The sequence below is a fragment of the Barbus barbus genome (genome assembly GCF_936440315.1).
Source record: "Barbus barbus genome assembly, chromosome: 4".
NCBI lineage: Eukaryota > Metazoa > Chordata > Actinopteri > Cypriniformes > Cyprinidae > Barbus > Barbus barbus.
This window is the reverse complement of record NC_136732.1, coordinates 31,113,463-31,128,174: the sequence shown is the minus strand read 5'-3', so window position 1 is coordinate 31,128,174 and position 14,712 is coordinate 31,113,463. Positions and strand designations below refer to the sequence as shown.

Here is a 14,712-nt window from a genome sequence, read left to right as displayed (position 1 = left end):
CAACTTGAATTGAACGCTTGGCTTTTGTTTGGGCTCGACTGAAAGCTATTGTAATCTTGTCTGAGTAGAAATATATTTTAGTGGGCGTGACCATACACTTCTCTGTCTGTAAATCAAAAGCATCTTTCTTTCTGATCGTTCCCTATAAACGTTCTAGCAGCTAAACAGAGGGAGCCCTTAAACCTGGTAGTCAGCTCACTGGGAGTCACAACCTTGGCTCAGAAAGTTCAGTACTGTCTAGGTAGGCAGCTCACTAGACTCTGGCTGTGTCCAAATTCAGGGTCTGCATCCTTCGGAGTACTCATTTGAAGGATGTTACGTCACAGCGCCGCGACGAAGGCTGTCCAAATTCGTAGGATCCTTCAAATGCGGCCCACAAATACGTCCTCCTTTTCCCCGAATTGGAAGGATGGGTGTGGTGGATCCTTTCCCGTCCTACCTATCCCATAATTCTTTTCGGCAGAGCGTAATGGCGGACGAAGCGAGCGGTAGCGGAGTGGGAGAGGAGTTTCTCTGACAAAACAAGCTAAAGTTTATGCTTCGGCTCAATGAATTTGTAGGAGAAATTAGTAGAATACTTAAAAACAAATAAAAATAGGCTATAATGGCTTACCTGGATGTGACTGTCTTGTAGTCTGATATAAAAAAAACTCTCCGACAACGAGCAAAGAAAGTATTTAATTTATTTAATAGCTTTATTTCTTCCAAAAGAATTAAAATGAGGAGAATAACTCTTTGTTTGTCCATTTTCCCGCTTCTTGCTTGGCGCTGTCACGGTTGCTAGGCGACAGGATATGAGCAACGGGTAAGGGAGGGAACTGAAAGAAGGGTAGGCTGTCCAAATTCACAAACACCGACTTCCGGGTTTTGCGGACGTCGGAGGATCCCTCCTCCTTCAACCGGGTAGGAAGGATCCTAAGGAGGATGCAGACCCTGAATTTGGACACAGCCTCTGACAGTCTGCAGTATCTTCGTACCTCGTAGTCTTCTAATCAGCTCCGGGGCAACGTAACGTTAGCTGACGAGGAGGAGTTTACATATTTTTCGCAGTATAGCCAAGAGTATTAAATCGTACTAAAATATGAGAGTAACGAGATGTTAAGATAAAGAAAGGATTACGAGAGGTTAGTTGCATGAATGTTACATTAAAAGCAGACCGTGTGTGTTTAAGACTGCTCTGAAAACAGCTCCAAAATAGAACGCGCATGACACATAAGTATATATGCTATGAATGCAGTATTTATTTTTATGCTATTTACTTAATTATTATTGATTATATTGATATGTTGTAACAATAATAATTATTATTATATTAAATATACAGTAGGCTACTTAATATTAATTTAATTATGACTCCATATGTCAACTTTGTTTTTTTTAAATAAATTTTAATTTTATTATTTGGCACATTTATAAACAAAACGATTTATATTATTATCAAATGTTTTCGCAAGTGTATTATTCACACGAATAATAATAATAATAATAATAATAATAAGTATTAAATCATGAAGGTGAGCCAATGTTTGTCACACAAGCACGCGTTTGCAGGTGAACATCTTAATCTCAGTTAATTCTCTAGAGACTATATGCAGAATAATGCAGCTTTCGGCATTTGACGCCGCTTATTCTCTCAGAGACAAAGAGAATCTACTTCAGCATATGCTGATAACGATAGCCTGTAGCTCATTTTCATTTATTCCCTTAATATTTCTCTTGTGGCCCATACATAGTGGAAAAAAAGAGAGAGAAGAAACGTAGTCTTAAAAAGGTTGTTTTTGAAAGTCGGTGCTTGAAATAAAGTTGGTGCTTTTTTATCATTGATTTTTATTGATGACTGCAGTGTTAATATTTTATAGGACTATATATGTATAGGACTTCATTTTATAGCCTAATAGACCTGTTTTAAAATACCTTTTTAAAAAACATTTTAATTGAGGAGTAATAGCCTAATTTTATGCTCTCAGCGCGTCAGTTATGTGGTAATTATTGCAGGGCAAATTAATTGTAATTTTAATTTAATAATAAAAGTTACTTCATAATAGCCTAATACTAATAGACCTAATAAAAATAAGAATGTAACAGGCCTACATTAATTGGAAATGCCAAATACGCTAATAATTGATGTTTTTGACAATATCTCTGGCTATTGTCGGTACAGATCATCTCTTTCGACGGAGGTTATCACGGGGCAGACAGCACGTGTTTTTTTTTTTTTTTTTTTTTTTATATAAAAAGATAAATAAAATAAAATTAGAATAAAGAGTGCTAGAGTTAGAGGGTCAAGTAAAGGTGGGACAGATGAGTTTTTAGCCGTTCCTTGAAGATGGGTAAGGATTCGGCTACTCGAATTGAATTGGGCAGGTCATTCCACCAGATGGGAACAGTTAATAAAAAGTCCTTGAAAGTGTTTTTGTGTGTCTTTGGGATGGTGCAATAATGTGTCGTTCACTTGAAGATCGCAAGCTTCTAGAGGACATATACATTTGAATTAATGAATTTAGGTAAAGGGGTGCAGAGCCAGTCGTGGTTCTGTAGGCAAACATTAATGCCTTGAATTTAATGCGAGCAGCTATTGGTAGCCAGTGCAACTTGATGAACAGAGGCGTGACGTGCGTTCTTTTCGGCTCATTAAAGATTAATCTTGCAGCAGCATTTTGGATTAATTGTAGAGGTTTAATAGAATTGGCTGGAAGACCTGCTAAGAGAGCATTGCAATAGTCAAGTCTGGACAGAACAAGAGCCTGAACAAGGAGTTGTGTTGCATGTTCCGAGAGAAAGGGCCTGGTTTTCTTAATATTGTATAATGCAAATCTGCAGGACCGGGCAGTTTTAGCAATGTGGTCTGAGAAATTTAGCTTATCATCAATCACAACTCCAAGGTTTCTGGCTGTTTTTGAAGGAGTTATGGTAGATGAGCCTAACTGGAAGGTGAGATTGTGATGAAGCGATGGGTTAGCTGAAACTACAAGCAGTTCTGTCTTAGCTAGGTTGAGTTGAAGGTGATGGTCCATCATCCAGCAAGAAATGTCTGTTAGACACACTGAGATGCGAGCAGCTATCGTCGGATCATCAGGATGGAATGAGAGGTAGAGTTGAGTGTCATCAGCATAGCAGTGATATGAAAAGCCATGTTTCTGAATGACAGAACCTAGTGATGCCATGTAGACAGAAAAGAGAATTGGTCCAAGAACTGAGCCCTGAGGCACCCCAGTAGCTAGATGTTGCGACTTGGATACCTCACCTCTCCAAGATACTTTGAAGGACCTATCAGAGAGGTAAGAATCAAACCACTGGAGTGCGATTCCTGAGATGCCCTTTCTCAATAGGGTTGACAAGAGGATCTGATGGTTGACTGTATCAAAAGCAGCAGACAGATCCAGCAAGATAAGTAATGAAGATTTGGAAGCCGCTTTTGCAAGTCTTAGGGCTTCAACAACAGAAAGCAAGGCAGTTTCGGTCGAATGTCCACTTCTGAAGCCAGATTGGTTACTGTCCAGGAGGTTGTTCTGTGTGAGAAAGACAGAGACTTGGTTGAACACAACTCGTTCAAGTGTTTTTGCAATGAAAGGAAGAAGGGAAACCGGTCTATAGTTCCCTAAAAGAGTTGGGTTAAGAGTGGGTTTTTTAAGAAGTGGAGTTATACGAGCCTGTTTAAATGCTGAGGGAAAAATTCCAGTGTGAAGGGATGTATTAACGATGTGAGTGAGTGCAGGTACAACTGCAGGAGAAATGGCTTGAAGGAGATGAGATGGAATAGGATCAAGCGGACAGGTAGTAGGATTACTGGAAAGGATGAGTTTAGAGACCTCTGCCTCAGAGAGTGATTTATTATTATTTATTATGTATAAATTCACACACACATGCATGTATATATTTCAGAAAAATATGTTATGTTTATTTATTAAATACATTTATTTTTAATATAGTTTATATGAATATAAATAGACATGTAAATATTTTCAAAATATATACTATATGTGTGTGTATTTATATACAAATATACACAGAACACATATTAGGCAAACAAAAACTTATTTTGGATTCAGCACTAATTATTATTATTATGATTAATTCATGATAAATCATTGCTAAAACCTCTGTAAGAAAAAAAAAACTTTAAGGTATACTACTATAATTTCTAAATATGTTTTAAAATGCTGAAACTAATGTTTATAATTATTATTATTGATATTTTGTCAATAAAGAACACAGTTCATTCACTCAGTTTTCTGATTTTTGATCGTACAGAAACCTGCCTGACAACTGACTGGAGGCATGAGCTGAAAGACTTTATCAATCAAATTAATTTAGAGGTCCCTGTGGTAATCATCTGATACAAACAAACAAAGGTTTGCATACTAACGAGAGAGGGGGAATGATTGCATCTGTAGCAATTACGACTATAACTAATCATGTTTTGTGGTTTTTAATCACCAGTGGTATTTATCTGTGCCACAGTTCACAGTCAAACAGAGAGAGAGAGAGAGAGAGAGAGAGAGGGAGGGAGGACCATACTGCCCTAGCAGTTAATAGACAGCAATGCAGTGAGGGGCTTCCAGAAGGGCAGCGCTGAGGGAAAGAAGCACATTCAAAACACTAAAAGAGGAGTTTCTCTTCAAACACTGCATTCAGACAAAATGAAAATCACTTTCACAGTTTTGGCCACTTTTGTGGCCACCTTTGGTGTCCTCAGCTTTGTTGGTCTCATTCTGGCAATTGGAACCGATTTTTGGTATATCATTGACACTTCTAAGAGAGAAAACAGCTCATCCGTGTCTCTGAGCTCACATTCTGGACTGTGGAGGACTTGTAACTGTAAGTCACTTTACATGTTTGTGTTTGACGTTCTGCTTGTGATTTTTAATGCATGAGGTTTTCCTGTAGATGGATGAAGTTATTCTGTCTTTACAGTTCATAACCAATGCTGGCCATTTATGAATCCTTTTGGAGCAGGAAGAAACTTATCAGAATCGCAAAGGCATATACTAAGTAAGATCTGTGTGTCAAATCATCCTCATATCTCATGATTTTGTATTTGTTAAAACCGTCACTCAGCAGACAAATTTATCTTTAATATTTCTTGTTTTAAATATGCTACCCAAGGGATGTAAACACTTGTTGCAGAAGTATGTGATCTGTTTAGTTTAAAACTCCTTGGTGTGCTGCAGTACACCAAGGATATATATATATAAATGAGTTATATATATATAACTCATTTACGACTGGCAGAAGAGTGAAACTTGACACATCAACAGGAAACCACACAGATTATTAGCTGTTTTCACAATAGAAACAGGTGCAAAATCACAACATACAGCCTTATAAGATATTTTGACAATTTGACAACAAATACAGTAACAGAAAAAAAGACAATTTTAAAAGAGATTCCTCAATATTTTAGTATTTTTCTTTTGTTTTATTTTACACCCCTGGCATTTAAAGTTTTTTTTTTAAATAAAATTCAACATCAGAAGTTTAATAAGTTATTTTGAACAGATCTATGATAACTGCATATGGGCTACAAACTTCAGAATAGAAACTATTATATTTGCATCCTACAGTTAGAGGCACATAAATATATGAGAATATGTATATAAATTCATAAACGGTCAGAACACGGTGTTTTTATGCTATTTTCACCTGCATGCCATCATTTAAATTTCATACATGCTAAGAAACTGAACATAATGATTGAAACTGATTGACCTATTATCTGGATTGTCATGGAAACACTCTTCAATCAGAGGGCAGAAACAGATGTGGTAGAAACACAGCTGCAAAATGTGCACCATGGTGAACCATCACATGTGTTTCTCCGCTAATATTGTGAGCCCACCTGCCAGCACAACACTATTTCCTTTGTATTGCTTTTTCTTTTTTTCATAATTTCAATGTGGCTGTTGGCCATAACCTACTAATGTGCAACATCTCTCCAAATTTCCCATCTTTTTAGTGCCAAACAATCACCAGGAATAATTTATTTTATTTTAAAATGAGGCAATAAATGTAGAATTGCAATTGCAGCGTGCAAAATGTGTTAATAATTTATAGTATTGATGACTGTAGAAAAGCCATTAAGAAAAGCAAAAGGAAATTGAGATACAAAATGTCTCCAATCCCCCAAAAAAAGTCTTCTTATCCATCCCGTACATCATACACAATCAAATAATATTCCTGTCTGAGTCATTCAAGGCACTTGTGTAGGACTGAATTAGATTTTAAAATTCACATGCTCCCTGTCCACACCTGAAACATTGTCTGTACCTGCCACAAGAGACTGTAATGAGGTTGTAAAACCAAGATTATCTCAGATTCAAGACCCCTAAAGTGGCTCGATTGGATTTAGTTTCTGTTCTGCTTTGAACAATAGACTCAATAAGTCTGAGTTGCCAGGATGCTGCTTTGATTAGATAGTAGCCGCTGCACAAAGCTTAGCTAAATTCCCCCCTGAAGGTAGTTCAATATGTCTTTCCCTGCATCTGCACAGGATTGTTCGCCTAAAGATAATCCTTGGATAAACGGTAAAAGACACCTTATATGTGTTCAACATAATCGTGGACAGGTTTTACATTTTTTTTTTTATTTCTGCTAGTGCAGAATCATTTCAGAAATATAGTGAAAGAAGATTGAAATGTGCCTGTCCAATTCAATCACCTTACAGATAGACTTATTGTGACTGTTCCAGAATGAAAATAATAGCTGGCCTGATTATAATATGACTGATTATAGTGTGATCTTTGACTTGATCGTGAATGACAGCCTGTCACTGTCTGTACTGCCTGTTGTGTTTCTTTGCAGAAAATTTGAATTGAACAGTTTGAATTGGGTTTTGCATTAATGTAAAAAGTAGACTATTCAACAAGTTTTACTAAAGTGAAAAAAAGCAGTCTAAATGTCTGTGTCCTTCTGTATAAGGGCATATTCATACATCATCATACAAGAAAAACAGGTTTTGGTCTTACTTGTCTCCTTCACATCCCATCATGACTAACAGCCTTTTGTGGTCCATAATGAAGCCATAAAAGAAAATCCATCTCTTTGAACAGGCTGTACTATCTTTAATCTTAATGCTTAATAGATTTTCTTTTAAAACCCTCTAATCAATACAAACTCTGGTCTCTAATAATGTTGGCAAGCATGTTCAGCAATGTAAAATACATGGGTATGTTTATATTAATGATATAAATTGGGCCTATGTAGATATACAATGATTTTTTTTTTTATTATTATTTTTATGGCAAATAAAAAAAAATAATAATAATTGAAATAAATGTGTTTTTTAAATAAGTCTCTTATGCTCACCAAGTCTGCATCTACTTAATCAAAAATAGTAAAAACTAATATTATGAAACATTATTACAGTTTAAACAACTGTATTCTTGTCACACTGCTCTGGGAGCAAGGAGCGAGGAGCACAAGCAATATTTTTTTAATGAAGATCACAGGGGTACATGGAGCGGTGTAAAGACAAACAATACCGGACGTGGGACACAGGGAGACACAGGTCTTAAGAACACTAAGAAATTAAACGAGGAAAAACAGAAACAGGTGAGGAGTAATTAAACACAGACGGAGACTAATGAACTAATAACGAAGACAGGAACAGGAAGGAACAAATAAGGGCATGGAGAACAACATAGACAGAACATGACTGACATCACACCCCCCTCCGGAAGGCGCATCCTCGCACCAAACAACATCCAATGGGGGGGGGGGGCTCTGGAGGCGTGCACTGGGCTGGAGTCAGCAGCGGCCAGTGTCCTGACATTTTATCCTACTCGCCAGATTTTCCTACTGGGGCTTACTGCGCATGCGCACATCAATATTTCGTCCTTTTTCTCACGCTGAACAACAATATTTAATGTATCTGCATTACTGTAAGGGTAGGTTTAGGGTTGGGGTAGGTGTAGATGTTAATAAAACAATCTAATAGGTAGAAAAAATATTTATTGTTGGTTTCCGGAAGCTGTATCCCTTCTAGCCACAACCATGAATATAACACATAATTACTGTATTTGCATTACTGTAAGGGTAGGTTTAAGGTTGTAGTAGGTGTAGACATTAATAAATCATAATTTAACAGGTAACATTTTTCGTTGTCGAATTATACTACCTACTGTTTTAATGGGAGGTAGCAAAATCTGACAGGGTAGCACAAATCGACAGATAACTGACAGGCATGGGTGAGCCGCGGATAGCGGCGGGTTTTGGAGAGCCACGGACAACTGCAGGCTAGTTCTGGCTCAGGGCAGGACACTCTCCAGACACCGGAGGATCCCCTCCCTCCATTTTAGTCCTGTGGTGTCTGGGAGGTCCACAGGGCGATGGTAGTTGGCCCCGTGCCAGAACAGCGAGAGGATGGCAGCATCATCGAGAGCCATCGCCGCGGCGAGCCCCCAGAACTACCAGGCATACTCCTCAAAGGGGAGATATTGGCGGGCAAGGGCGATGATACGAGCAGCGATGTCCATAGACGCAGGAAAAACGAGGAAAACAAAAGACTGTTCAAAAACCTGAAAATAAAAGGGGAGAAGGGGCGCCGCTTACTTTATGTTGGTCTAGTATTCTGTCACACTGCTCTGGGAGCAAGGAGCGAGTCGAGGAGCAGAGATGGTCCTCACTGCAGAACACAAGATTCAGGGGGCGAGGTTGGATCCAGAAACCTACCCGTCTCTACTCCCTGATCCCTAAACCCACCCATCTCCACCCCTAAACCAACCATCTCCACCCCTTAGATGTGGATCCAACCCCGCCCCCTGGATCTTTTTTTCTGCAGTGAGGGGCTACTGGAGGAGCACGAGCAATACTTCTTTTAATGAAGATCACTGGGGAACATGGAGCAGGGTAAAGACAAACAATACCGGACGTGGGAGACACAGGGCTTAAGAACACTAGGAAATCAAACGAGGAAGAACAGAAACAGGTGAGGAGTAATTAAACACAGACGGAGACTAATGAACTAATAGCGAACAAGAGGCATGGAGAACAAGACACAAGACAGAACAAGACTGACAATTCTATTTTCCTTTTTTTAGAATGCAATTTATTCCTGTGATGGCAAAAAAAAAAAAAAAAAATCAGCAGTCATTATTCGAGTCTTCAGTATCACATGATCAATCTAATGTTCTCAAGAAACATTTCCAGTTTACGAATTCTTAGATAATAACACTCAAAAGAACAACATTTATGTGAAATGTTTTGTAACATTATAAATGTCTTTACTTTTGATCAATTCAGTGCATCTTTGCTTAATAAAAGTATGGATTTCTTTAAAAAAATACATTATATACACATACATAAATAAATGTATGCATGTACCCTACAAAACTTAATTTATTGACATATATACAACAAATTCTTTCAATGTTCAAAGATGTGGAACACCAGCTACTCAACTTGTATCTGACAAGTATACTAGGGAAATTCCTGGAAACTATCAAAGGGAATAGTACAGTACTCACAAGGTCTCAAGAGCTGAGTTTTGACTGCCCAGTCTATACAAATAAAGTCAAATTAGCTTTTCTCATTCACTCAGGCTCCCAGCTGTTTCCTTTAATAACGATAGGCTAATTATTATTACTGGGCTGCTCAAAGAACGCAGGATTAAGTCATTTTGAACCCAGTGGTTAGAAAACCTGAATGAGCGGTATGGAAGCCAATGACATCTATGAAATATTCTTATTCTACATGAATACATTCATATATGACCTCATATTTTAATAGCCTAACATCAAAAATGTGCCAGCTGCTAAATGCATCTGGGGAAACTCTGGCACAAATGGCAACTTCATACAATGTCTCTCATCACACATCACACAATGGGGAACAAACATCATTACATAAAGTCACAATTATGCAGAAAAATGCTGCTGGGGTGTAAAAAAATCCATTAATCGGTGCTCTTTGGAATGCGGGATTCTTTCGTATCATTAAAAAACTTGAGTAGTGTGAAAATATTAAAAAGCTTTTATTCACATGGCTTTAGAATTTAAAAACATTTTGTTGTTTTTAAATTCTAAAGCCATGTGAATAAATGCTTTTTAATTTTTTCACACTACTCGAGTGCCTTGGATTTATGAGTTTTTTGATCATTACATAAAGCTTTGAAATGATGCTGATTAGTCTTGCTGATTACCATTCAGAATGAATAAACAAAACCTTTTCAACGGCACAAAAGTTTTCGCAAAATTAGGCAGACAAAATGAATTGGGTCAATTCCAACTTAACGCCCAGAAACACACTGATTTTTCAGAATTGCCCCAGTGGTCAGGCTGTGATGGTTTGTTGCGGCAAACATAAAAGTAACGATTTCCAAATGAGTCCAATTTGCATGAAAAAGACTGGACCGACGAGTGAAAAAATCTGCATGAATCAACTGGGATTGTGACTGGCACTGACACATCCAGACCTATTCTCTTTCCAGACATGCAAGGAACATTCATCGTCCTGCTGCCTCTCAGTGTGATCGTGCTGTTTATTGGAGGAATGCTGGGCTTCATCAGTATGTTGGCACGAGCCTACCTGCTGCTCCTCCTGACCGGGGTGCTGCTTCTGTTCGGTGGTGAGCGTCACTCTCACTTTCACCTCTGATTGATCCTCATGTGTGGCATGAATATTCATTTTGACAACATCACGCTTGACAGAGCATCTGGAGCTCTCTAGACAGTTTTGATAGTAATGAATAAGCTTCACAACAACAAAAAAACAGATGGAAAAATGAAGCCTCAATACTGAATTCGGGTGCTGAATTATGAGAAATAAGATCAAGAAATACTCTGGTGATTCTGTGGTCCTGGATCTTTTAGATTTATCAGCAGCCTTTGATACTGTGGACCACTCTATTTTGATATCTAGATTAGAGTCAGACGTGGGCCTAAGTGGTTTCAGTCATTTTTTATCTGACAGAAAATTCTTTGTCAAACTAGGTAACTTCTCTTCCTCTGTTGCTGATCTCACCTGTGGCCTCCTTCAAGGCTCGATATTAGCGCACTCCCTTTTTCCCCTTACATGCTTCCTCTGGGTTCCATTCTAAGAAGGCATGGGGTGTCTTTTCATTTCTATGCTGACGATACCAAGATTTATCTACCCATTAAGAGAAATGATCCTTCAGCACTTAGCACTTAGACGAGGTCAAAATCTGGCTAGCTCAAATTTTTTTAACGTTAAATGAAGATTCAGCAGAGGTGATTGTTTTCAGTCCTTCTGATCATTCTCAGGCTACCAGCCTTCAGATCTTCTCATGTGCGAAATCTGGGTGTCCATTTTGATGAGTCATTAAAATAGGATAAACATATCTCTTCTGTAATTGGTTCCACCATTGGTTTTTACCTACTCCACTTGCTATCTAAAATCAAACACTTTTTAAATGTTACAACATTGGAGATGGCTGGAAACGCTTTCATTACTTCATAGATTACTGCAACTCACTATATTGCGGTATTTACATTTTTCCAAAACGCTGCAGCTGGATTTCTTCAAAATAGTCGCAAATGTGATCACATCACCCCTACATTGAGGGCCCTCCATTGGCTGCCTATTCAATTTAGAATCGATGTTAAAGTTCTCTTACTGGTATATAAATCTTTACTAACCAAGCCCCTAGTTATCTCTCAGAGCCGTTGCATTTTTATACTCCCACTAGAAGTCTAAGATCCAGTGATCAGAATCTCCTTTTAGTTCCTCAGTCTAGACTTAAACGTAGAGGGGGTCAAGCTTTTTCTGTGGTTGAGCCTCGTTTATAGAACAATCTGCCGCTTGAGATTAGAGTGGCACCTTCCCTATCCATTTTCAAATCACTTTTAAAAACACACTTGTTCGATCTGGCCAACTACATTGTACTATGGTCTTGATTTTTACTCTGTCTTCAGAATGTTTATCTGTCATTCCTTTTGGTTTTTAAATTAATATGTCTTATTATTTCTGTTTTATGTGTTCATGGTTTAATTTTAATGTTTTTAAATGTGCTTTATAAATAAATTAACTTGAACTTGAAAATAGTTATCTTAATCTTTAGCATTTTGTTTATGTCTGTTGTTTTATATTATTTATATTTAACATTACAGTATTTATTATTTAATTTTATAAGAAAATGTATATTATATTTTTATTTATATTATATTATTTAGCATAAAATATTAATAAATGCTCTTGGAAATAAATGTTTTTGCAATAGCTGTATGCATTTTAAGAGATATTTGATTCATGAACATGTCTTTTATATATATATATATATATATATATATATATATATATATATATATACATTTTATGTTGATCCTGGAACAACATTACTGCCCCAAAACATAGACCTACCCCTGTCCCTACCCCTAAATCTAACCCTACCCATAATATATCCCAAAAATCAATCAGAGGGAAATGATAGCTGAATAACAAGGGTGCAGGAGCACCTAACCCTTGGTGTAAACCTAAAACAGACATTTCTTGTAAATGTATCCCTCAATTCTGATTGGTTGATTGGGATGTTGTTCTAGGATCAACAAGGACATTGATCCAGGAACATGTTGTACTTGGTGAAATCACATTCACCGTTTGGGAAGAGCCCTTTTCTTTGCATTCTCCACAGTTCTATTTATGATATAACTTTAAAAGTTTAAAAACTTGGGGGCATTGACAATGGAATAGATTTTTATCCAGACCCATTTAACTGTTGCTACTCTTTTTCAAAGACACTGGTTCATGTTTTCAAATGAAATGCCTGCCCACATCATTTGTGAGAAAATACAGGTTCACTTGAAATCCCTCTCAGGATAAAAGCCTGTCTCTTTCAAGATTCACTCAGTACCTATGACAGAAAAAAATAAATACAATATGTTGCTTTGCAGATGCCATGGCAACAGCTAAACAGGACCTCTGAACTTAGTCAAATTGATATGAAAACATGCAATCATTGTAAAGCAGAGATGCCCCTAAATGTCACCAGATTACAGATCACAGCCAATAAAGGACTGCATTTATTGAAGATTATTCATCAGCCTCTTCTTTAACATACCAGCAGGAACTGATGGGCTCTGATGATGATGGGGGTTCTCAAACGTCACAGGCTTTTTCAAGTAAAAAGGGAACCAGCATGAATGGGTTGCTTTTAAGTCCAATGATCCTCATTTTGGAGGGCTGTGTTCGACTATCATTTCTTTGCCACTGCTGCATAGACGGCGGTTTCCACTGACAAAGATAGATTTAACTGCCAGTCAAACTTTTGGATGCAGCTTCTTCTTTATTTTTACTATTTTACACATTTTAGAAGTATAGTTAAGTCATAAATCTATGAAATAACACAAATGGACATAAGTGAGTTTAATAACCAAAAAGCATAACATAAGATAAAACAATTGTAAGAACGTAACCGTTTATCAGGTGTGATGTCCGGTATCAGTACAGTGTAAGAATTTAGAGGTTGCTGTCTTCTACAATATAAAACCAGAGGAGAATTACTTAGAAACATCTGTCTACCTTCTCTGTTCCTCATAGCTGTGCTCTCATTGGCTGGAATTTGTGTCTATATGGCTTACTCTGCGGCTGCCTTCAAAGAGGCTGTGGACATCTCTGGTCACAAAATCCTGGAGGACATCGAGATTTACTTTGGCTGGTCTCTGATTCTAGCCTCTGTTTCTTTTGTTGGAGAACTCTGTACCGCTGTGGCGTTCCTGCTTACCTCAGCCAGAGTGAGCCAGCTGACCAATCAGGAAGAACATGAATACTGACATGCTCTCATTCAGGACTGTTCTAAGGATAGGAGAGGATCACACCATATGAAGGCACTGAAAGTGACATACGAACACTGAAAATTAAATAGATGTTTACATATTTATATTTTAAAAGGATAATGGACATTTCAGTATACAACTCAGTGTTCAATTTTCAAGGTCAGGGGTCATTAGAAGTTCTTCAGCTACTTGCAGGGAGTTTGTGGAATTTGTTATAGAAATACCAGTGCTAAACTAAATTAATTAAAATGTATAATAATAATAATAATAGATAACACTTTAGTAGGGACCAATTCTCACGATTAACTTTACAGTTTATTAGTTCTTATAAAGCACACATTCTTCATGACCATATTTTACATCCCTAATCCTACCCAATACCTAAATTTTACCTTACTATTGGTTAATAAGCAGCAAATTAGGAGTTTGTTGAGGCAAAAGTCAAAGTTAATGATTTGTTAATAGTGAGAATTGGACCTTAAAATAAAGTGTGACCTAATAAGAATAATAAATACATGTGAAAAATGTAAAAGCCTGATGTACAGAAACAACTTTTGTCAACTATTGCAACTGATTATTATTTGTTTTTCTCAGTATATTTGCATATTGTCCTTTAATTATTATAATTATGTTCATTTTGTCTGTTTAATACTTTGTATCTCTCTGGGATTTTTTTTCCAAATCACAATAAAAGATCAGTTTTGCCTCTTTATGTTATTTCATATGGATCTTAATATTGAATTTTTATGGATCTATATGGATCTTCTTTTCTTAATTATTTTTTTGAGAGAGGTCTTGCCCTCTGACGTTTTTAATGCCAATTATTGATATACCAACATACCTGCTGATTTACATGTAGAGTGCTAATTTACACCTTAGATAAGACGAAACTAATCAGTTTGCCTACTTAACAATCTGACCTTGTTACTTAAACCTAGATCTTACAAAATAAATATTTGTGGTTATATAGTTTTAAGATCTTAAT

General features: G+C 37.1%; 1 protein-coding gene across 2 annotated transcripts; it reads left to right on the top strand.

Moving 5' to 3' along the window:
* The first annotated feature begins 4,547 nt into the window (after nt 1-4,547).
* On the top strand, nt 4,548-14,438 carry LOC306865913 (transmembrane protein 114-like). 2 transcript variants are annotated; one of them, XM_079410763.1, is made up of 4 exons: nt 4,548-4,818; nt 4,915-4,992; nt 10,427-10,564; nt 13,492-14,438. In XM_079410763.1, exons 1-4 carry the CDS (start codon nt 4,641-4,643, stop codon nt 13,722-13,724), a joined length of 627 nt encoding a protein of 208 aa, XP_079266889.1. In that variant the 5' UTR covers nt 4,548-4,640; the 3' UTR covers nt 13,725-14,438. The 2 variants fall into 2 exon arrangements, with proteins under 2 accessions (XP_079266889.1, XP_079266890.1); XM_079410764.1 differs by lacking the exon at nt 4,915-4,992 and having other exon boundaries at nt 4,560-4,818.
* The last annotated feature ends 274 nt before the right edge of the window (nt 14,439-14,712 follow it).